Source organism: Pithys albifrons, chromosome 13 (genome assembly GCF_047495875.1).
Source record: "Pithys albifrons albifrons isolate INPA30051 chromosome 13, PitAlb_v1, whole genome shotgun sequence".
NCBI classification, from domain to species: domain Eukaryota; kingdom Metazoa; phylum Chordata; class Aves; order Passeriformes; family Thamnophilidae; genus Pithys; species Pithys albifrons.
In genome coordinates, this window is record NC_092470.1 from 6541842 (window position 1) to 6564531 (window position 22690).

A 22690-nucleotide genomic window follows, 5' to 3' on the forward strand; every position below is an offset into this window, starting at 1 on the left:
CCAACACCCCACTCAAGTGACACCTCACCCAACCTACACCCCACATCCAAAAAACCCACTGTCCAACACATCCAACACCCCACGTGATAACCAGCCTACACTCCACATCCAAATGACACAACCCCTAACACCCCATCCAACACACATCCCATCCAACACACACCCCATCCAACACACACCCCATTCAACCGATGCCCCATCCAATCACCAACATCCATCAAAATGAACCCCTATCCAACTGACCCCATCTGACATCCATTCACCCAACACACATCCACCCAGCATCCCATCTAACCAACCAACGCCTCATTCCATCATTCCATCCTACCAACACCCCACATCCAAACTCTACCCATCCAACCCACACACCATCCAATGTCCAGACAGCCCCAACAGGATGTATCAAAACACAGCAAGACAAGATGGCGATGAGCCCAATGCAAGGAGATAAATAGTTCTTAAATTATTTAAACATTGTCAGAGTAAACAATAACGAGCAAGGTTCTGGCTCAACAGAATGAAAAAAATAATGGTATAGAAGGTAATTATATTACACGAAGCATGGGTGTGACAGAGAATGAGGGAGGAGAGTCAATGTGACTACATGGAAAGAAACATCTCCTAAGTGATGGGGAACACGGAGCTGCAGCAGGAGAGGAGCTACTGCCAGAGCACCAGCCCCACTGCACTGCAGGACGATGGCTCCCACTGCTTCCAACGCCTCTGTGGGCTGTGCTCTACTCCTTTCCCCTCAAAATGAGATGGTCAGGGATCCCTGGCAGCAATGCCATCAGGAGGCTCCAGGATGGTTTCACTCCAGTTGGCCCCACAGACAGGGCATGGGATGTATTCCCATTGTAGTGGTAGTGCCAACCTGCCTGAACTCCCCACCAGGATATGCCACTGAGCACTGGGCCTGGCAGCACCCACCCTGGACTGGCTTCTGGCAACACAACTCCACTGACACACGAGGGGAACCAGACCCTCCTTAACTGTGCTCACCCAGTAGGACAGGGGCTACAAAATCCTCCTTGAGGATGATTCAGGTCCAAGACGTTTCATTAAATTGCATTTTAGAAAAGAAGGTTGTTATTGGGGCAATTAAAAATAATCAAGGCAATTATGAATAACCAGCACAACTCACAGCTCAAACCTGTCCTGTGTGATGCAGATCCTGCACCAGCACAGTCCTGACAAGAGTGTTTTGCTGAGCCAGCATTATGAGTTAAAATGAGTAACACAAAGGCAGGATGGGGAGAGAAAAAAGAAGCCATAAATAGAAGAAAGAAGGGGAGATAGGAAAGGAGAGGCTGGGGCTCTGGGCAGAGGCTGAGGCAGTGCACACTCGAAAGAGGAGAGCTCATCTGAAGGAAACTGCAGCTGCAAAGTGCTCCTGGATCCTCAGGAGCTGGCCAAGCTCCACCAAGGATTCTGGCCCTGCTTTCCCTTTTCACCTCTCTGGGCTGGCAGAGAGTTAGTGCTTAGGATGCAATGGCAGGGTTGGTTTTGTTTTCTTTCATTTTAAATTTCCCTTACAAATAGAAGTTAATGGAAAGCAATGTCCATTCCAAGATATCAACAGAGTATTTCAAAGATTTGCCCCAACCCCACCCTGCATTTTGAGTAAAAACCCCCCAACACAAAAACCCCAACCAACCAAAAGGGCTTTTTTTTTGTTTTTAAGTCATAAGAGACTTTGCATGATTGTTCTGCGAGGTGCTGTTGGGGCCCTCTGTGCCACACATCTGACTGTGCTCACAAAGGGCTGAGTCACTTTTGCACTCTTTGTATTTGTTCTCCTCTTCTGCCATAGTGTTCAACTCGCCATTGTAGCCCTCGTGTCCATTCTCACTCATCTCCATTTGATACTTCTGCCTTTCACCTTCCTCCTCCTCTTCCTCCTCTTCTTCCTCCTCCCCCTCCTCCTCCTCATCTTTGACTTTATGAACAATGAAGAGATGTCTGTTCAGAGAGATGCTGGAGGTGTAGCACAGGCCGCAGAACAAGCACTGGAAGGTGGAGCTGTCAGTCTTGTGCCGAGGTATGTGTTCCTGGAACTCAGTTTGGGTGTCTGTCGTGAAGCCGCACTTGGCGCATTTCCAGGGTGTTTTCAGTTTTTTGGCTGGTGGCTCATCCAAACCCACAGTGGTCTCTGCCTGACCCAGCTCATCCGATGCCACCCTCTTTGCAGAATTTGCCTTAAAAAATAAGATCAAAAAGTTACTCCATTGTTTGAACCCACAAAAGAATAAGTGCTAAAATCCACATGCTTGTCTGAAGATGCCTGAGGGTGAGGCCATGCCTAGGGATTCCTGGGGCATTCTTTTCCTTACCTGTACTCTAACATCTCAACCACATGGGCAGGATCTCAACTGCTGTCCTGTGCTGTGAGATGGGAACATTGGGAAAGGTTGGCTGGGCAGAAACGTGATGGGGAAAGAGAGTTTAGAATCATAGAACCCCAGAATGGTTTAGGTTGGAAGGGACGTTAAATATCATTCAGTTCCACCCACTCGGTGTGGGCAGGAACCTTTCACCAGACCAGGTTGCTCCAACCCCCATCCAACCTGGTCCTGAACACTTAGAGAGATGGGGCAGCCACAACCTCTGTGTAACAATTTGGTTTAGTGTGGGAACAATTTGGGCTTTGGTGTGGGAAGGAGGAGCCCATGGAACAGGGACAGCTGAGGGACATGGGGGTGGTCATTAGCCCAGACAACGCATCTCAGATTTAACTCTGAAAGTTTTCCCCTCCACTCGGGCTTTGTCTTCATGGTATCTCTCAGTAACTCATCCTCTCTGTCTTACAATCCTGCAGCTTCTCCTCCCATGAGGATGGCTCACTTGCTTATGTCCCTGCAGTGACAGGCAAAAAGTATATTTTTAAAATAAATGGAGCAAAGAAGCCCAATCAGCCAATCCTCCACTTCCATCCAAAATATAATCAGGAGAATAGTTACATTTCCTACACAAGATTACACAGTCCTACTTAGGAGAAATGTAGTTCTTACAGGTAATGGAGGTAGGAAGTTTTTAAAACAGAAAATAAATCTTTTGTAACTAGCAGAAAGCCTATGGGTGAAAGAAGAAATATGTATCATGCTCATGAACAGGGTGGCAGGGGAAAACAGAGGTTATAACAAACCTGAATTATAAAGTAGACTGATAAAGGTCAGTAAAACACAGGGCCATGCAATCAAGAACATCTTGAAAAACACCCTCTCCCTTTCCCTGGTGCAGCACAGCTGTGCACTCAGTGCTGCTCCTGACCCTGCCAGAGGGAAGCAGGCTGGATGGAACAGGGAGAGGAAGGAAATCTGCCCTATGAATGGGAGGGTTTGACTGGCACAAGGTTGCAGCTCAACACAACACTCCAAGTGAACAGCTACTGGCTGGGTAAATTTAACTATGTATTTATTTTTCCATAAAAATAATATCAGTTACTTCTGCTGTGTCTCTCTCTGGAGCTTTTGCTTTGGCCATCTGGGATAAGTCTGGGTTTTTGATGCCATGCATGAGGCTGATGTGGTTCTCCAGCATGAACGGCTGAGGAAATGTCTGATTTTCATCTGTGCAGTACCTTGAAAATAGAAAGAGAATTTATTAAAGGAAATGTTCGTTTTATTGTGCCAAACCAAGAGGTGTCATTTGAAACAGGCTCTGGTGAGTAATTTACCATTAGATTACCAAAATATGCAGCAAAGTATCATTTTAATAATAAAACACTGCCCCTGAGAGAAATCTAGGACCATTTGCAGTTTCCCACAGTGATCATGAAGGAGAGTGGGGTGTGTCTTACTTACAGTGCTAAATAAATACAGGGACTAGTGGGGATCAGGTCCCCTGTGACACATCCTACACTGGATATGTGATTTGGATAGAAAATGCATGGGGAAAAGAAACAAAGACTGAAAAGAGAGACATACATAGAAGGAGCTGATGACTTGTTTGACATGAAGAGTCCTGTAGCAGAACCCAGTCCTGAATCCAGCATTCCCAAGTACTGTGGGAACCAGCTACACATCCACTAGATCATTTTAACACTTAAAATCCTTACAGAACTGCTGAAATTACAACTTTAATACCAATAACCTAGGCAGAAGCACTCATGAACATGTCATTTATAGGTAAATCTTCATGTTAGAACTTGGTAGGACTCCAGAGCTGCCTGACATTTCCAAAGGAGCTGTGAAGGGGATGTGCCACCTCTACCTTCACTTCCAGATGATTGAGGTCTACTGGAGTAAGTGCCAGGCCTTGCAGACACATAAACCAGCCCACCTGAAGTGCACAGGGGGCTCTGCTAGCAACTGGGAAGTCCCAAATTGACTATTTGTGTTGTTCTGCTGCCTCTCAGGTGAAGGTCCATGAGCTGCACATCGATCCAAGCAATGAGGCAAGGGACACCAGAGCTCTCTGAAATGCCCAAATTGCAGCTCAGACATTGGCAGCATGGGATGGAAGGCAACAGAGAGGAGCTGAAGTGTCGCTGGGCAACAGAAACATCTTTTTAAAGGACAGAAGATTCCTAGTGATCTTTCAGTAGCTAGAGGGAAATTAAACAACAGTCAACAATGATGCGAAAATGCAGATGTGGTCATTGAATACTTCTGGGTTTTAAGAGGAATTGCTTAGATGATAAATCAGTATTTAATGATGATGAAATTTTTCTCCCTCACAGAGAAAAGCTGAGAGGTTATTAAGTGGTATTTATCAAAAATAAATATGCTGAAAATCAAGTGTTCCAGACAGTTTGTACTTAAGACTTGGAAAAGAAGAGCAAGATCTTGTAACAATAACCAAGTGAATTATGAAAGAAAGTACACAAAACATCATAATATTTTTCAATTTGTCCTCATTTAGAATTCTTTTCATGAAGGCAAAGATGCTTTCCTAACCTGAACTACTCCAGTGGTGAGCATGGCAGAAGGGTGTTCAAGCAAGTCCTCTGTCCCTGGTTTCTCCCCACAAATTTAACTAAGGGTAGAGACCGAAGCAGGGCAGGGGGAGATGGGGAAATTCCAGCTGGGAATGTTAAAAGCCAGAAGGAGATCACTTATAAGCCAGAATGCTAGAGCCACAAAACCAGTCAGTTGTCAGATCAATGGCAGATTTTATTTGTGTTTCACATGGAAACCCAGGAGAAGAGTGTGACATGAACTTAAGGCACCAATACCCCTGAAGAGAATAAAAGGCTAGAGCAATAGGCAATGCCAGGTGGGAAGAAGGAAAAGAGACACCAGAACTGGGGCTAAAAAAACCCAGTGGAGATGTGATGCCTTTACAGAGCCCTGAAAGGAGCCAAGGAGGAATTCAGAGATGGGAGGAGACGATTTTCAGAGCGGTGCTCTGGACAAGCTTAGGGAGATCAAAGAGGAGACAGACAGGAGACCTCGGATCCAAACAAAGAGCAGCTGTTGGAGATGCTGGGACAGTATTTCAAGGAATAGGTTTCATCTGAAGAGTGCTGTGATTTCAGTAAGTCTCCCAATATAATGATTAAAGAGAGCACAAACACTGTCAAGACTTTGTCAACAGATTTTGAGAAGGAGTAACTTCAAGTTGGAGAACTAAATACAACCACAGTTCCCTTGGACTTCCATCTGTGTCTTCTCTACCAGCACGACTGTGGCCCTTGGGCGAGGCTGTGGATCTGCAACTGTGTGTCATTCTGAACACCAACAAGGTAATGCACAGAGCAGGCTGGCATGTCCCAGGTTGTTTGGAATTCCCACACAAATCGTTCTTCCCAACTTATGTCCATTTTGATCCTGATACACAACACTTTGAAAACAACTGATCCAGAGAAAATGGATCTATACAGATCAGGTGAAAGCAACACAAAATACCATCATCCATAAACTTAGAGAGCACAGTGAAATAAACTGGGAGACAACATTTCATCTCCTCCAGAGGTTCCAAATCAGGGCACAGTTACAAGAAATGGGAAGTTTAGAAGTCCTGGATGAAACAACGCCTCAAGAATGGATTCACTGTGATAATGCCAATACTGTATCCATGCATTAAAAGCTACTGTGGCTCACTAGACAGTCCAAGGAAATAAGGTACCTGAGGATGTATTTATACTCTTCAAGATGAGCTTTTAGCAACTTTAGCGCAGTAAAGTGACAACACACTTCAGAAACACTTGCATTAAACCACAATTTTAGGCAAATCCCCCAACCTACATCACTGCAAACTCCCAACCCAAATGTGCTTTAGTCCTGCTTCAGAATGATGTCTCAGAAGGAGGCAGGAGCTAAGTCTGCATGGTCGCTGTGTACGACTTTCTCTGCAGCAGTTGTAGAGGCAGATTCGTAAGCCCTGGGCTTTGTCCTGAACTGACACTGTATTCACAGTTAAAACATGTTCACCAATAATGATTTTTATTCACTGATGATTTACACAACTCATGAAGTCTCCAAATCCATTTTCCAACTTTAAGGTGTGACTTCCCAAGCAAATCCAGCAAGATTAATTCTCTATTGCCCTGCAGCCCGTGCAGTCAGTTCTGCCTGTACACAGTGGTGGCAAGATCTGGTTCCTTAGCATTTTACACACCTTCTGCACGCCAGGAGAAGGCACAACAGTGATGCATGACCACACTGACCATGAAGCAGTGAAACACTGGCCCCTTATTTATTGGCTGTTTCACAATGGTACACAATGTAAATCTTATTCTGCACCTGCAGATCTCAAATCACACTTTCCCCTAAGATTCCAAATGCAGTCAAAAGTAAAGACTTGTTTTAGCCACTATGTTTCTTGTGTTTAACATATTCTTCTCCTCCTCACTGTCCCTCAGTAACTTACAGCCTGGAGTAGACAGGAGCAGCAGACACGAGTATTACAACTTCCAGACTTGAAGGATTAGCCTGTCACTGAAAAGCAGTTTGGAAAAGGCTATTGGGTACGTACCAGCAAATGTAAACTTTCTTTGCTGTGTCGTGATTATTGCGGATGTGTCTGCGCAGGCTGTTGGAGGCGTTGAACGAGCGCTCACACTGGCGACAGGGGTATCTCTTCATGGACTAGCAGAGGAACAGAAACAGCTTTTAACAGCAGGGAGATGGAAAGCGCTGACTGGATTCTAACGTTGCTCCTCAACTGGACATGACCTCTCAGATGCAAAAAAAATCCCTTATGTAATGTGTGATTGCACTGATAAAGATCACTGAGATTTTGGGGTCCTACTTAGACTCAGCCCAACAGTTGGCTAAGACCAGCACTGATCTTATTAAAACCAGGACTGGATAAAGCACATGTTTGACTTTATTGATTTTTTAATAAGAATTGCATTAGCTGCTTCTCCTGTGGGCTCATTTCACTCCAGGACCCTCCTCAGAATGAACTCAGTGGCAGGTCCCTTCTGCCCCAGAAGGCAGGAGTACAAGTCCACTTACCCTTCTCTCTCCTCATTATTCAGCACAAGAAAAAGGCAAAATGTTAAAGAGCATCACACACTCCCTACTGTTACCCATGTATGATGTCCATATCCCCCTAATCAACGCTGCCAACCAGCCTCCTCCAAAATCTTCCTACAGCCCTGCATATAACCTGCATGCAGATTTTATTCCACTTAAAATCTTCTTAAGACTTGTTTAATGAAAACATAGATGAATTAAACTGAAATATTTAGCCAATTTTCCACCCCTACAGAATTCAAATGGGAAAATTCAGCATTCTCACCCTGTCCTCATCTTCCCTTGATATTTATCAAGTGGCACAACTCCCCAGATCAAGTTAAAAAGAGTTAAAGAGCATGATCCAGATTTCCACAGTCTTTGCTCATGCCTGGGTGACTCAGGATATCAAACAAGAAGTCCTGATGCCAAAGTACTTAGAAATCTGGCTGCACACAACATCTTGGCCTATGTTCTGCCAGTGACAAGGATTAGCTTGACACAAGTAGGTCAAGGCAACACGAGGCTTGAACTGGATGAAATCCCCAAAACTGAGATTTGCCATTCTTGTAACGACAGCCCTGCACAGGAGCCTGGTACTCCTTTCCAGTTCCCCAGTTCCAAGTCCTTACCCTTCCATGATTTCTCTTCATGTGGGACACGTAGGTTTCCCGATCAGGAATCCACTGTGAACATTCCTTGCAAGTCCAACCAGTTCTTCTCAGTCTGGACTTGGATTCGGGATTGTGTCCTTCCACCCTCATGTCCTTCCTCGTCAGAGCGGAGTGGGAAGTCCCGTTGACTACCGACAGCTCATTTGGTGAGGTATGAACCTGGTTCCTCGAAGCTTTCTCAGATTTCTGCCGAAAGTTTGAGAGCTCCTCAGGGTTTTGGGGAACTCCATGAACACTCTGGAAATATAATAGTGGAAACACAAATAACATTTATATGCAATTCACTTACACACCTTTATTTGTAAATAAATACCATTTATTATTTAAATACATAATTTAGAAGTTCCCACTGCCCTAACAATGCGTTGATGTCTTGCTCTTGTGTGTTTTCCCATTTCTCCTGGAAGCTGGCTGTGGTGCTTTCCCCAGCAAGAGATTTTTCCAGGGAACATGAAGCTTTTACTTATGTTTCCTGCATGACAACAGCAGCTCCTTGATGCTGCCTGTTTAGCAGTTTGGATGAGCCCTGGGAACTCTGGTTAAACAGGGAAGATGTAATAGAAGAGAAATGTTAATTGCCATTATTTCAAGAGACTAAGCTCTACAAACACAGGGCTTTGGTAAGTTCTGAATTAAACATTTGCTGGTATATTGAAGGCTCCAAAGCTGCTTCATCTTTGCTCAAGGGAGGGAAGAGACAACCTTTAAGTTTCTTCAACCTTGCTTCCTTCAATTCCACCCCAGCTATTGCTATTTATGTTTTTCACAGTTCACAATGTAGCTTCTGCCATATAACACCAAGCATAAAGCCAGAGACCAGCCTTATAAGGAATACGGCTCCAGGCTCTTTGGTTATTCAAAAGGCCAAAATCCCCCCCAAAGTTATTTTAACAAAGAAAATTGAACATAAGGAAAATAATCCAAAAACGAAGAGCTGTGGGAAAGCAAAAGCAAGTAAAACAGTAACATACCGAAGAAACCTCAAGAAACTCCCCTAGGAACAACAACAGTTATCCACACAAAAGGCTCATTTAGAGGTTTAATTGTGCACAGTAATTAATAACGGGTAAAGTTTCAGCACACGAAAGCCTCAGGCCTTTGGAAGTGTTTCTGTGGGTTAGACACCAAACAAACCTCCAAACACAGGATCTCAGCTGAGAAGTCTGTGTGCTTTGTACCTGAACCAGGTGATGGCCACAGAAGCTTTTCATGCTCCAGGGCACTGCCAGATAGTTTGAGAACACAGACACCCCTGCTTTCTACTCACCTGGAAAACTCCACAATGTTTCAGTGCCCATTAGTCCATTGTTGCACCACTGGGGATAAATAAACTAGGAGCATGGTAAAATGAAGGGAGGCCAGAAGGCCTTCAATTACCACCTCAGAGACCTGCTGATGGCCAAACAGAGCCTCGTGGTTAACAGGCAAAAGTTTGTGGTGGAGATCTCAGGGTGCTCCTGAACCCTGGGGGTGGAATCTGCAAAGGAACCACAAGTTGTGTACCTCAACTCCAGCCTTTCAGCATTGAGGTTGAATGACTCTTTGAAGGGCCCAGCCTTAATCTCAGCTCTGTAATGCAGGGAGATTAGCAATCATCGACTTCACAGGAGGGCTTCAAACTGTAATTCATTACTGCACAAAAAGCAGTTCCAGATTTGCAAGTTAAAGGCATGGGGAAGACAGCAAAGATTTTGAATGGGTTTTGCTTTCAGGAGTGAGCTAATGAATCTTGTTGCTTTTTCAGTAAGTATAAACAAGATAAAGTCACTGATAAAAGTATGTCCTTTTTTTCTCCTGATCAAAGAGAAAGAAGACTTTGCAAGCTCTTTCTTCAGAATGCCACCAAGAAACCTTCAGAGAGGATTTCCAAGGCAGTGTTGTTAGACATTGAACACAGAAACGTACTAAGATAACAGAAAAATGAGGCATTTGTACATTCATAAGGTAATCAGATTTGCAAGGCTGGTACCTCCAGGGCAATCACTTCTGCCTCTGTCACTCCTCTCCTGCAGGCTGGTGTGGTTCAGAGCAGCCAAGGAATCAGAGTGTTAAATGCCAGGTAACCTCCCTTTGTGGCAGCTGCAAAGGGGCAAAAGCTCTCCAGGTGAGCACTCAAAAGAGGCAGATCCAGCTTTCATCATATAAATAGACTAATACTGTGGGCAGAGAATATTTCTCCCTGTCTGCCAGCCAGAGATAAAGCTGCCACCCTAATTCAATCCCTTCTTTGGGTTTAAGAGGTTGTGGACTCCCCATCGCTGGAAGTGTTCAAGGCGAGGTTGGACAGGGCTTGGAGCAACCTGGTCTGGTGGATGGTGTCACTGCTTGTGGCAGGGGGTGGAACAAGATGAGCTTTAAGGTCCCTTCCAATCCAAACCATTCTGTGATAAACAAGCCTTTGTCATACAATTAAAATACATCTAGATGAGAGGAACTGCCTGCATTAATACCAACTAACACAAACCACTCCATTGATGTTTCCAGATCCTGTAAATCACTGTACTCTGTTTTCCCACTAATATATTCCCCAAGAACCTTCCACTTCTTGAACCAATTTCCTCACATGGTTCATGTGAACTCTCTGTGAACTCAAAGAACAGGACGGTGCACTAGTAAGTAGGGGAGTTACCTACCTTAACGTGCTGCATTAGCTGCTGTTTCTGCATATACACCAGCTGACACTGTGGGCACTTAAACACTCCCACTAACAACTTGTTGGTGTTCTGCTGGAAGTGCTCTTGGAGCAGCTTCTTCTTGTTAAAGACTGTCTCACAAGAACATTTGTAGATCACCCTGAAACAATTAAAGAAATGAAATTCAGTTCCTCTTCCTTAAGAAGACAGTGGAAAAATTATCTCAGCAACACCAGACAGAGATGGGCTTCTGAGGAGGGCTGTGCTCTCACCGTGTATTGTCAACACACACCCACGTGGGCAAACTGAACCAGTAACTCAACTGGGAAGAACAACAAAATGCCTGAGGCACATACCACAGCTTGCTAAAAATAAGTTTATTTCTATGCATATGCATAACTGTGTGTGTGTGAGAGCACAGACAGATGGGAGGAAACTCAAAGTATTCCAGCTGGCTACACACTGCTTTCAATCTCACCTTACCATAGTTCCTCCCTTAAAACATGCATTTTTGGCACTAGCTCAAGCCTTGGAGGGAAAAGCTACAGAGTGGAAAAATCAGAAGGTTTCTGTCTAGTGATTTTTGAGGGCAGAACTCCATGGGGTAACTCTGCTCTTGCTTTTGAGTTCCATGTGCAGCAGTTGCCCCAGAGCCATCTACCAAGAGGTGCCACCATGGGTCCTGCTGGACAAAGAGGTGACTATTAAGTTCTTTTATGGATGTTCAGCTCTTCCCTGCCCAAACTCCTCTCCTCCTACCCAAGAGACCATGTTTGTACCAAGGAGAACATGCTCTGGCTCAGAACAGACAAAGCAGCAGTTCATCTTATATGAGGGTGGAAACCAAAAATAGAAAAAAAATGGGAGGGAAAGGAGGAATCCTGGAGCTACTCAGAGATGGAGAAAAAGAGATAAAAGCCAAACCACTTACTGAGTAGTCTTGTGAGGCTCTGCTGGGTGCTGGCTGGCCATATGAGCCATGGTGCTGTCGGCTGACTTGAAGGCCTTGGGGCAGAAAGAACACTTGTGGAAGACTTCGCAGTGTTTCTCATGGATGTGCACTTTGAGCATGGCGAGGGTCATGAAGACAACTCCACAATGGATGCACCTGGAGGAGGCACAGAAAAGAACTGAGTTATAGCCACAGCATCACTTCCATCACACATGTGGAAGCAAGAACCAGGCTGCAGTGGGTCCTTAGTTGGTCTCTTCCATATTAACATGGAAGAGTCAAGGAGGAACAAGATAAAGGAATTTCAAGCAAAACTCACAACCACATGTTAAGGAACAAGAAAACAAGATCTACAAAAGAAACCTTCATAGACTAGAACAACTCAAAAAATAAGGCAGAGGTGATTGAGCAGAATGCCAGCCCTGTATCTTTGAAAGCCAATTCCAGCATAGGTACAAGTGAAGGACTAAAGTAAAAGTACTTGGTGTGACCTCCAGGTAGCAATAAGCACCACGAATACCAGTTAGTCTTCAGTACAAAATAAAAAGAGAAAGAATACCCAGCTAGGAAATCTTTAGCAATTGCTTCTCATATTTCACCAAGCTGTAGAAAATCATGACAGCAACAGCAAAGATACCGAAAACAGCAACAGAAACACTTAAGGAACTCATTGAGCTAATTAAAATCTTCACAATGCAGGTGCTGCCTAGAAAGTGCTTGCCTGAGTGAGCTGGATGAGTGCTCTGGGAGGAGAGAGAGGGGGAAGCAGAGGTTTGCACACTGAGTCAAAGAATTGTTCTTGGCAGCTGGAAACACGGCCAAGAGGAGAGCAGGGCTACCCTGCTGGCCCCAGCCCGCTTCTCCTCCCAACACACACCTGCGACAGGTCTTGCCTGATACTCCCACAAGGTGGCAACAATCAGCAGCCTTACCGTGTTTAACTAATAACTGGAGACCGGCCTGCCACACTCCAAGGGCATGCCAGGGTGCAGACACCTGCCCTCACCTGCCTCAAGCACACCAGTCGCAGGGTTTACTATCCCAGAGGTGCATCTCTGCTGACCTGGGACCAGAATAGCCTCTCCTAAAGATTCCATCATAATGACAACAGTGGATCTCTGCTTAAGCCAGCACTGCATGTGCTCCGTTAGAGTGGAGGAGCTCAGTCAGGCAGTTCAGGTGCCAACCTTGTGTTAGTGGGATGTGAGGGACACACAGTAGATAATCCCCTCCTTATAAATACCTTTCTTCCTCTACTCTGAAGGCTGTATTTGCCCGTGGTGCTGTCAGGTCTGTGTTTGGTGCAGATGAACCCCAGCTATCACACAACTGGAACAGCTCCAAGCCCATATCAGAAACAAACAAGCTGCTGAAACATCCTTCCCTCCAAATGGAGCCTCCCAACAGTGCTTAGGAAACAAGCCCAGGCTTTGAAGTCACACTTCAAAAGATCATTAGGCAGAAGCCAGCCTGAATGGAGCCAAACCCTCCCCTCTCACCCCCCAACTTTAAGAAAACAGAGAAATGCTGTTTTCCTAGTGCTCAAGAGGGAACCAGTGACAGAAGCTGGTGTCATTTTTGGAGAAGCATGAAAACATTCTGCTGGGGCAGCTTCAAGCCTGATCCTCATCCATGTGACACAGGGCAAGAGGGACTTTCTAGTACAGTAACATCAGGAACCATGTTATTATGCAGGAATAAATTCCCCAAGCATAAATGGAAGAACAAATGCCAAGCTTAGAAGTAAGGAATGGCTGGTACATCCAGGAATATATAAGGGGGTCCTTCCACAAACACTCCCTGAACTCCCAGAAGATGGTTCTACATTACGTTTGGTTTCAGGAAGTACTTCATTAAGAACGAGGGATGAAATAAGCAATAACCCAGGGTCAAATGATCACAAGTTAATTTAATTTACAGTAAATGGAAGCTTAAACAACAGCCACTTTGTAATTAAGAATCCCAGTGCCAGAAGGACAAAGTTTGATAAAATAAACTAATTAGCTGAACAAAGTGGATGGAAGATGTCAAGGGGCTTGCCATGTAATTCTTGCAAATTGCAAATTCTGCTATCATCCCCAGCACTCCCGGATCCCTCAGGGCAAGGAGGGGTGGCTAAAAGTCTTGGAAAGAATCCTGTGAGAGGAGATAAAGCTACAAAATGTTGTCTTAACCCTTTAAACACTTCCCGTGCCATCACCTTCCAGCCCCTCAACTCTCCAAAGGCACCAAGCAGGAAAATGAGTCCCAAAGTGGTGGGGACAGCTGGAAGGGGCTTGGAAAAGGTGGGGAGGTAAACCTGGAGCAGAGCATTTTGGACAGACCTGTTTGGTTGCATTTTTAACTGCAGAAGCCCATTCTCATTTTCAGTGCAATCAGTAGCCATGACTCAACCTCAAACCAAACAACTGTACCCCAAATTTAACTGAATGCACTGGGGTATTGGCAGAAAAGAAGACAGAATTAGGGCTTATCACAAAACCTAAACCAAACTTACACACCAGAAATTCAAGAAAAACAGGGATATAAAGAGACACAGCAAAAGTCGAGCTGATCCTTGGGAGGGATTTAAAGAATTCCTCAGCTTTTTAGCTCTACGAGTAACAAAAGTGAAAGGAAAGAAGTCAAGCCACTTCATGACCACAGGGCAGATGCCACAGATTATCTAGATATGGTTCTCCAACCAAAATTTCTCTCTTCTGTTTTCATCAATTAGCCCTGCAGCAGAGACAGACAGGGTAGCACAGATGGCACGGCCACATTTACCTGTCTAGTGGACTCAGTTTTCCCAGACGAGCTCAAGTAGATGTGAAGTAGGGAAGTTAAAGAAATTCAGTTTCTAGAGAAGCTGGGTAAAGGTAAAAAATCCACAAGTGTCATTTGTGAGCTCTGCCTTGGTTTAAATCTTCATTAATGTCCCTGGCACAGAGAGCAGGTATCTGCTAAGCACATCTGTAGACAGATGGAAGCTCTCATTGCTGGATTCCCAGGTGCCACAGTAATCCCAAGAACTACACCAAATCCAGGGATAGTTTTCTACTCCATTTCCAATTTTCCACCTCAGGGAAAACATTTTTTTCTCTAGCTTTCTTCCTTCCCAGGTTAGCTCATTTTCAAACAGCCCCAGTCTCACAGCCACTTAATTTATGATGGAATTAATTCTTTGTTGTGGGCTGGGTCTCGTCAAATCAGATCTCACATTAGAAAACCTTATCTGTATATAATTAAACTCCAAATTTGTTTGTTATGTGCCTCTTGTCTTCACAGTTGAAGAAAAAGCCCCCTGAAAACCACAGTGTGATTTCAGACCAAACCACACAGTGGAGGCTTCCTGAATTTGCAGATGTCTTAAAAGAACAGCTCCAAGGGCACAAATTGCCCTGCTCATTTGAAATCTCAAAAGTATTTAATGGCATTCAAGAGGAAAACCAGAATTTTAAGAAAACTCAAAAGATCACCATCTCATCTCCTAAGCAAATCCTCATGTGTGAAGAGCTGAGCTGCACTTGGGCTGATCCCAACATGCCAAGGAGGAAAGGCTCGTAGGGAAAAGCAAACAATTTGGCTAGAGAAAAGACACTGCACCACATGCAGAACCTTGGGAGCCTTTCTTTGCCTGTTCCTGCCCAAGAGAAGTGTTTGCAGAGTTACAGGGGCATAGAAGGAAATAATCTAAGCCCTTCTCATGAAGGCACACATCCTCAGTCCTTACAACTGACATAAATCTAAATTCAAGCCTTCAGAACATTCAGAGGATTAAGATCTGCAATCTCTTTGCTGTAAATATCAATCTTGAGACACCAATCTGCAACTTGAATTCCATACAGGCGCTTTTCAGCTCAAAGATGCCACAAAATAATTTCTGCTTTCAGAAACCTCCCTTAAATCCAGTTAGTAGTTCCCCATTTCAAATGTTTATTGTCATGCAGAAAACCAGGCCTGGGCTACATCCACATCCTACATTTGTTTCTGCTGTAAGAAGGACACATTTCACAGAATCACAAAATAGTTTGGGTTGGAAGGGACCTTAAAACTCACCTTGTTCCAATCCTCCTGTCAACAAAAGGGGCACCTTCCACTAGACAGGGTTGCTCCAAGCCCTGTTCAACCTGGCCTTCAACACTTCCAGGATGGGGAAACCACAGCTTCTCTGGGCAACCTGTGCCAGTGCCCCACCACCCTCCCAATCTCCCATCTAACTCAGCCCTCTGGCAGTGCTGAGCTATTCCCCCTTGTTCTGTCCCTCCAGGCCCCGTCCCTTTCCAGCTCTCTTGGAGCCCCTCTGGGCTCTGAGGTCTCCCTGGAGCCTGAACTAAAGGAATAGGAATAGGTGTCCTGGTTTTGACTGGGATAGGGTTAATTTCTTCTCAGTAGCTGGTACAGTGTTGTGTTGTGGACTCAAAATGAGAATAATGTTGATAACACACTAATGTTTTGGTTTTTGCTAAGTCCTGTTTAATCCTAAGTCAAGGACTTTTCTCTGTGTGTGTGTCCTGCTCTGCCAATGAGAAGGAACACTAAGAAAGTGGGAGGGAGCAGAGCAGGGACAGGAGCAGCCACAACCTCACAACCACTTTCCAGGGATGTAAGTCCCAGTTTGGCAGAGCCCTGTGGGGCAGCACACACCTGAACCCGACTTTGCGGGAGTAGTGCAGGCAGTTCTCCTTGACGTGGGTTTGGAAGTAGGCTGAGCGGCACACGGCCCCGCACTCCGGGCAGCAGTATGGAGACTTGTGGGCGTGGATCCTCTGGTGGGCACAGAAACTGCACTGGTTGGGCAGCATCATCTGGCACACTTGACATGTCTGATGAGAGAAAGGTTACATTGAGTTAGTTTTTCTCTGCTTAGGGTTTTTCCCTCCCCCTTCTGAAATTCACCTTAATAAAATTTCAGGTTTAGAGGAGGCTCCAGCACATTTCTACAGCAGCAGCATTGACTCTACAGAGCTCTTTGGCTACTCTTCTTATCATCTTTTCCCAACAACTTCCACCATTAGCCATCCCAGTGACAGTACACGTGTTTAAACCACGTCCTTTGTGGTTTATTTGCTTTTTTCCAATAAAAAAGGAAAATAAAATCTTTCACCTCTATGCTCTGATGACATTCCACTTGCTCAGCACTTTCATTTCCGCATTCAGAGAATTTCCTAACTTGAGAAGGAGAGCACTTTTCTTAACAAGCCCCCACCTCGCACCAAAACAACCCAAAAAAGCAGAAAAACTCCATTACAGCCAGACTCCAAACACTTGCTGCTGAAGGCAGTGCAGTCCTGATGTGTTCCTTCCCCACTGAAACCACTGCTGGGTCTCTTGCAAAATTTCTTTGGATCAGATGAAATCAGAATTTTCAAAGACCACAAACTAGAAATGATACAAAGCCTCTTTCTCTTCCTCTTCCATCCTTTATGAAATCCATTTTCCCACACACATTTACTATCAGAACTGCTTTGCAGAAGCATCATTTACTTGACACAAAAAGTTTTTTTATGTAGATGTATCATCCCACTTTCATCAGCTGTCCAACCCCTGCTTCCTTTCACAGGTGTCTCAACTCTCTGCACTCTTTCAAAGCCCAGGAGCAGCTACTCATCCTCTTGCAGGACACAGATTGCTGGGTGCCTGAGCAGGAGTGGACATCAGCCTGCTCTGAGCCTTCCAGGAGCCCAAACTCTCTTCAGACATTAATAATCCTGCACAAAAATCACTCCTCTAGCTTCAGAATGAACTACAACTAGATTATCAAATCAGGTTATTTAACTAAATAATTTCTGTGAACTTCACTGCTGGCAGCCAGGGTAGAAACCTGGGATAGAAGCCCCAAAATCTGACAAGGAAATAAAATAAAATTAATGGCCACCTCCCTTTTCTGTATCACTGTTATTTCATGAAGCATCTCTGTGATGCTCCAGTACACAACATCCATCAGGGAACTGTCAAAACAACTGCAGGCAAGAGAAAGCATCACTTATAATAAAATGCAAAGCTATGACAATCCTGAGAGGTTCATGGGGCAGAAGGGAATTATTGAAGGTGGAAACTGCAGAAATTGCCAAATGCATCAAAAGCTTCACACACGTGATCTGGGATATATTGAAACTTAAGTTTAGAGGAGAAAACGCTTCCCCAGGAAGGAGAGAAATGAGTGTAAGAAACCACACGGTAGAACACCCATGCATACACCCAAATGCAATTCAAGGAAACTCAAGAGCATTTCAAATGCTGAAGAAGTCCCCTAAATTCAGCAAAGAAAAACAATGCTACTGAGCCACGGGAATGGGAAAATGGGAAATAGAAAAGCCCCCAGGACGTCTCTCTGAGGAGCTGTGCAGGACCTCATATTCTCCAATGCACTCTCAAATTCCCAAGTGAGAGCTACAAGAAAATAATGTTCAGGGCAGTTTTATTGTGTTTTATGGTATTTTTTTCTAACTGGCTTGAGATTTGCAATGGAAACTTTATCTCCTTGGCCCTGTTAAAACAGGACTCCTCTCGCTGCGATCCTGACTAGTATTTAAGGCAAACTCAGCAGAACCACAATCTGAAAGCACCTTTGCCCTTGCAGCTCAGCAAGAAACACTCTGCAGATCTTGCCTTGTCAAAGCCAATTCTGTTTCGATTTTAAGTCAGTTTGAGGCTCACCTCTTCCTCCCCAGCATGTCATACCCACTGTTCCTACAATCAATCAGCACACATTAAAACCTTGAATTTTCACTGCTCTCCATGTGCTCGTGCTGGATCTAAAATACGCCAAAATCACTCAGAATTTGGTGAGCTCCAGCTTGGGGAAGTGCAGAGCTGCAGTGACCTCCCGTCACCTCCTGCCTGGCAGGAAAGGCTCTGCAGGGACCAAAAATATGCTAATGAAGGGCTGAAGAGTCTGGGGACTGCTACAAGAGGCATCAGAACTGTGGTTATCTCCTTGAGGCTTGGCAGGAAGCTGCCAGAAAGGGTGGACACACGATAGGGGAATAAAAAGCAAGACCTTGTGAGGATAAGGCTAAATGAATTCACTGCTCCTGCAGATGCCAGAGAAGGAGCTGGAAGGATTCCCACGCTGACACCACACTCTGCAGGGGGGACAAAAACCAGCCCAAGCCCTCGAGCTTGGATAGTCTTGTGGAAGACTCAAGAAGCTGAGGGGTAAATGGACAAAATGAAGAGTGATGAGTCACAGGGATGTATTTGTAAGAATATGGAAAATTGTCATCGTTTTGGACTTGGGAACAGTCAACACAGCTTTGCTTTTTCTGCCTCCCGCAGCCATCTGAGCTCTCCAGAGGAGCTGACAACCATGTGGGTGACCAAGAACTGAGCTGCAACAGGTCAGGCTACCTGGATTACCAAAACAGTTTTGCAGCATCCTTCATGGAAGGATTTTGAGGAAATTAAGCTGTCATCACATAAGAGAAGGGGTTTGCTTGGGTAAATAAGTGGTTAGAAGAAAGGAATAAACAGTCCTTTGATGAAGGAAGATCCCAGGAAGTTGTACTGGGATTTGGGCTCTTCAAAATAACCTCAAAGTATCTGGGAAAGTGAAACACCAAAGCTTGATGATTAATTCTACCCCAACCAAAACCAGCACACTGACCCAGTAAGTCAGCAATTTACAGATACGGGCTGACCACGAGGGCTGCAAAGAGAACACATGGGACTGAGTGACCGGGTAATAAAATGAATCAAACAAAGAATAAAGTAGAACTGAAGAAAGTTCCAAATAGGGAATAAATTATAACTGCTATCTTCATGATCACTCTCATCCTTTTCGCAACACCTGCAGCAGACACAAGGCCAGAAATCCTGCCCAGAGGGATCACAGGGGGCTCTGCTCACCCATTTGACAGCAGGGGCTGCTGCCCTTGTCAGAAGCCAATGTGGGGCCCTGCATGGGCTTCCCCACTGAACTCTTGGTGTTGGAAACAGAGAATTTTTTCTTTTGCAAGTTTTTTGCTTCTTAGGAGAAATAGTAACTTGGTTCCAGATGTCACAGTTTTATCTTTCTCCTAGTTTTCCATGACTTCTTCAAAGAAGTCTGGCAGCAATTTGAGACATTCATTAGTTATTTCTAAAGCATGTTACCAGGATAGGATTTTGAGTTGTGTAACGTCTGTGTTTTTCATATACTCCCATAGCCTACGCTTTAATCAAGAGTTATTTATTACAAGTTTTCTTTAATTCCGGTTTGCCTGCCACATTTCATTGGGGCTTTTCTTCAACAAGTCACATTCACAGACACACAAATGCTCAGAAGCTCAGCCGTTTCAGAATACTTGAGTTGATTCCCATTTTTACTTATTAGCTTCTTCAGAAGGGGGAAAAAAAATAGTCACTGAAATAGAGTGAAGATTGAAAAAAATACACTACTCAGAAAAAGTTTGTCTATTAAACCCAAGTCTGTGGCCACAGAGGTGTTTTCAAATCAGGGAATTTATAGTTAACATACAGTTGTGTTCTGGAAGGTGCCTGTGGAAAGGGAACTGGTTTCAGCACAAGCAAAGAAATGTTACTTCAGTTTTAGTGTAGTTGCTGTTGCAGAGTTAAGTGATGGTGATAAAGTTCATGTCTACTTAAGAGCTGTCCCCAGACTACAAAGGTCCTCCTTGATATGCCCATCACAGAGCTCCAGTTAAAATCACTTGGGCACCAACCCTATGGAATGGGACCAAGGCTAGGAAAGGAGATTCACAAGCCAAAGGATCTCTAAATGTAAAGGGAAATTATTAAGAACTCAAGGTGAAACATTCAGAAGGGAACAGAAATCATATTTGCAGACTGTTAATGTTTCAAGAGTGCTTGTTCTTTACATATTCAAAATAAAAATCCCCTACCAGTGGTGCCCCAAAGCCCCAGTTCTTCCCAAATCCATCCTTTTGCAAGCTTTAATTTTTCTGCTTCAGACAGAGCTGCAAGGGCAGCCAAGGGATCACAGACAGAGATTAGCAGGATCCTCCAGCTATAGAAGAAATAATGACCAATTACTACCTAAAGTTATCCTTTAACTTCACCTGAGGTCTCCCTTATGGCCCAGCTGGGATCAAAGGCAGGAGCCTGCACTCCTCAGTGGAGCTGCTCCAGCAGTGGGTGCTGTGCTGGCTCTGCCCAACACTTTCACCTCTGCCCCTCTGTGCTCCCTTCCCACATCCCAGAGGGATGACTGTGTGCTGGGCCACGCTGCAACCAAGAGCCACATGTTTGGAGGGTTATTTTGACTGATTTCAACCATCCAGGTGACAGCACTGCTACACCACGTCACTACACTCCTGGCCAGGCTCTCTCTAAATGAGTAGGCATCACTGCATTAACATGTGCATTTATAGATGAAAAATAACCCTACAACAGAAACTCAAGATTATTAATTTGAAGAAGAAAAACTTTGAACCCAGGTGATTCCCTAAAACCAGTGCATCCAAGCTTCAGTGACAGAATACAGTCCTAACATGGAGGTTTTATTCTAGTTAACACTAAGGTGTCAAGGCCTCTGAGGGAGTCTGCTTGACCTTCAGCCTGAGGACATGACCACAAGACACCCTTTAATCCCAAACTCCCATCCATTCTCTCTTCTGCTCCCTTCAGCTCATTCCCCCACATATCTATTCATCCTCAGGCTCATCATTGCATCTCACCTCCTCCCGTCGACTTTGTTCTCTCTCATTTGTATCCCTGAACCTCACAAACTTCCCAACACTCCCAAATCCAGTGTCCTCCTCAGACCCTCACCAGGAACAGCTCCTACACACTCACATCTAAAACATCCCAAGACACCAGGATGCTTAAGCCTCAACAAGGCACTCAACTAAAACCTTATCCCTGGAAAATCCATTTTTGTGTATGTAAAAAAATGCCTGATTAAAGCATCAGTGTAAATCTAGAAACTGGACAGCTTTAGGAAACAAAATGGAATTGCAATGGCAAGAGCCACCAGCACCACAGGCCTTAGACAACGTTGCATCAAATCAGCTTAATTCTGAATTTGCTCAGTCTGTAGCTCTTTTTTCTTTATGATCTCAGCTGTAATTTCAAGAATTTCAGTTTTCACACCTTTTCTTCTTACCCACAGTGCTGAGTTTACATGGCAAGGTTGTGGCAGTGGGGTGCAGGGGTAGTCTCTGTGAGAAGACACCCAAAGCTGCCCACAAGCTGGACAGAACCAGCTTGATGATGGACCTGTGACTGGCCAGGCCTGAGCCCATCAGCAATGAGGGAGGCACCTCTGGGATAACAGATTTAGGGAAGGGCAAAGGATGCTGTGCAGCAGCTGGGAGAGAGGAGTGAGAAGATATGAGAGAAAAAGAGCAGATATTTCCCTGCAGACCCACCACAAATCCATGGTGATACAGGCTGTGCCCCTCTAATCCATGAAGGACTGTAGTGGACATGCCCTGAAGGAGCTGCAGCCCTTGGAGAGGGAGCCCACGCTGGAGGAGCTCTTCTGGCAGGACCCAGGACTCCTTGGGGGGCCCAGGATGCTTCAGCCTTTTCCTGAAGGACTGCATCCCATGGAAGGGATCCATCCCAGGGCAGATCCTGAAGAACTGCAGCTTGTGCAAAGGACTCACACTGGAGCTCTTGGTGAAGGACTGTCTCCCACAGGAAGGACTCCACAATGGAGAAGGGGAAGAGTGTGAGGAGGAAAGCTGGTTCCAAATAGAAATCTGAACTCCCACTTACTATAATCATCATTTACTGGATTAAATGATTCCTCACATCCCCACTTACAAGTCACCACTATGTCCCCATAGGCTACAAGGCACATGTTCCCTCTCTTTTCTGACAATGGCAACATTCAAGGCCTCTGCTCTTCCCTACACCCTGCAGGGGTGATTCCTGCCAGTCAGGGGTGATGCCCATCTCACAGCCTCCCAGCTTTGCCTCTTTCTTCTTACCTTGCACTCCTCAATGCTTTGCATCCCATCAAAGACAGCACCACAGGTGTTCAAACACCAGCTGTGCTATGATCTTCACTGACAGTGCTTTTTCAGTGACTCCTTTCTTACTTGACCCATCGCTTATTTGCTCCTGCACCAGAAGGAG

General features: G+C 44.9%; 1 protein-coding gene across 2 annotated transcripts in view; it reads right to left on the reverse strand.

The window, feature by feature from the left end:
• Window positions 1–440: 440 nt before the first annotated feature.
• ZNF592 (zinc finger protein 592) overlaps window positions 441–22690 on the reverse strand; it is a 36183-nt gene continuing 13933 nt past the window's right edge. For both annotated transcript variants that reach the window (XM_071568020.1, XM_071568019.1), the window contains 7 exons: window positions 16289–16467; window positions 11642–11818; window positions 10711–10870; window positions 8036–8314; window positions 6919–7031; window positions 3445–3580; window positions 441–2198 (listed from right to left, as the gene is read on the reverse strand). In XM_071568020.1, coding sequence (XP_071424121.1) covers window positions 1680–2198; window positions 3445–3580; window positions 6919–7031; window positions 8036–8314; window positions 10711–10870; window positions 11642–11818; window positions 16289–16467 — 1563 coding nt within the window. In that variant the 3' untranslated portion in view covers window positions 441–1679. The remainder of the gene's footprint in view (window positions 2199–3444; window positions 3581–6918; window positions 7032–8035; window positions 8315–10710; window positions 10871–11641; window positions 11819–16288; window positions 16468–22690) is intronic.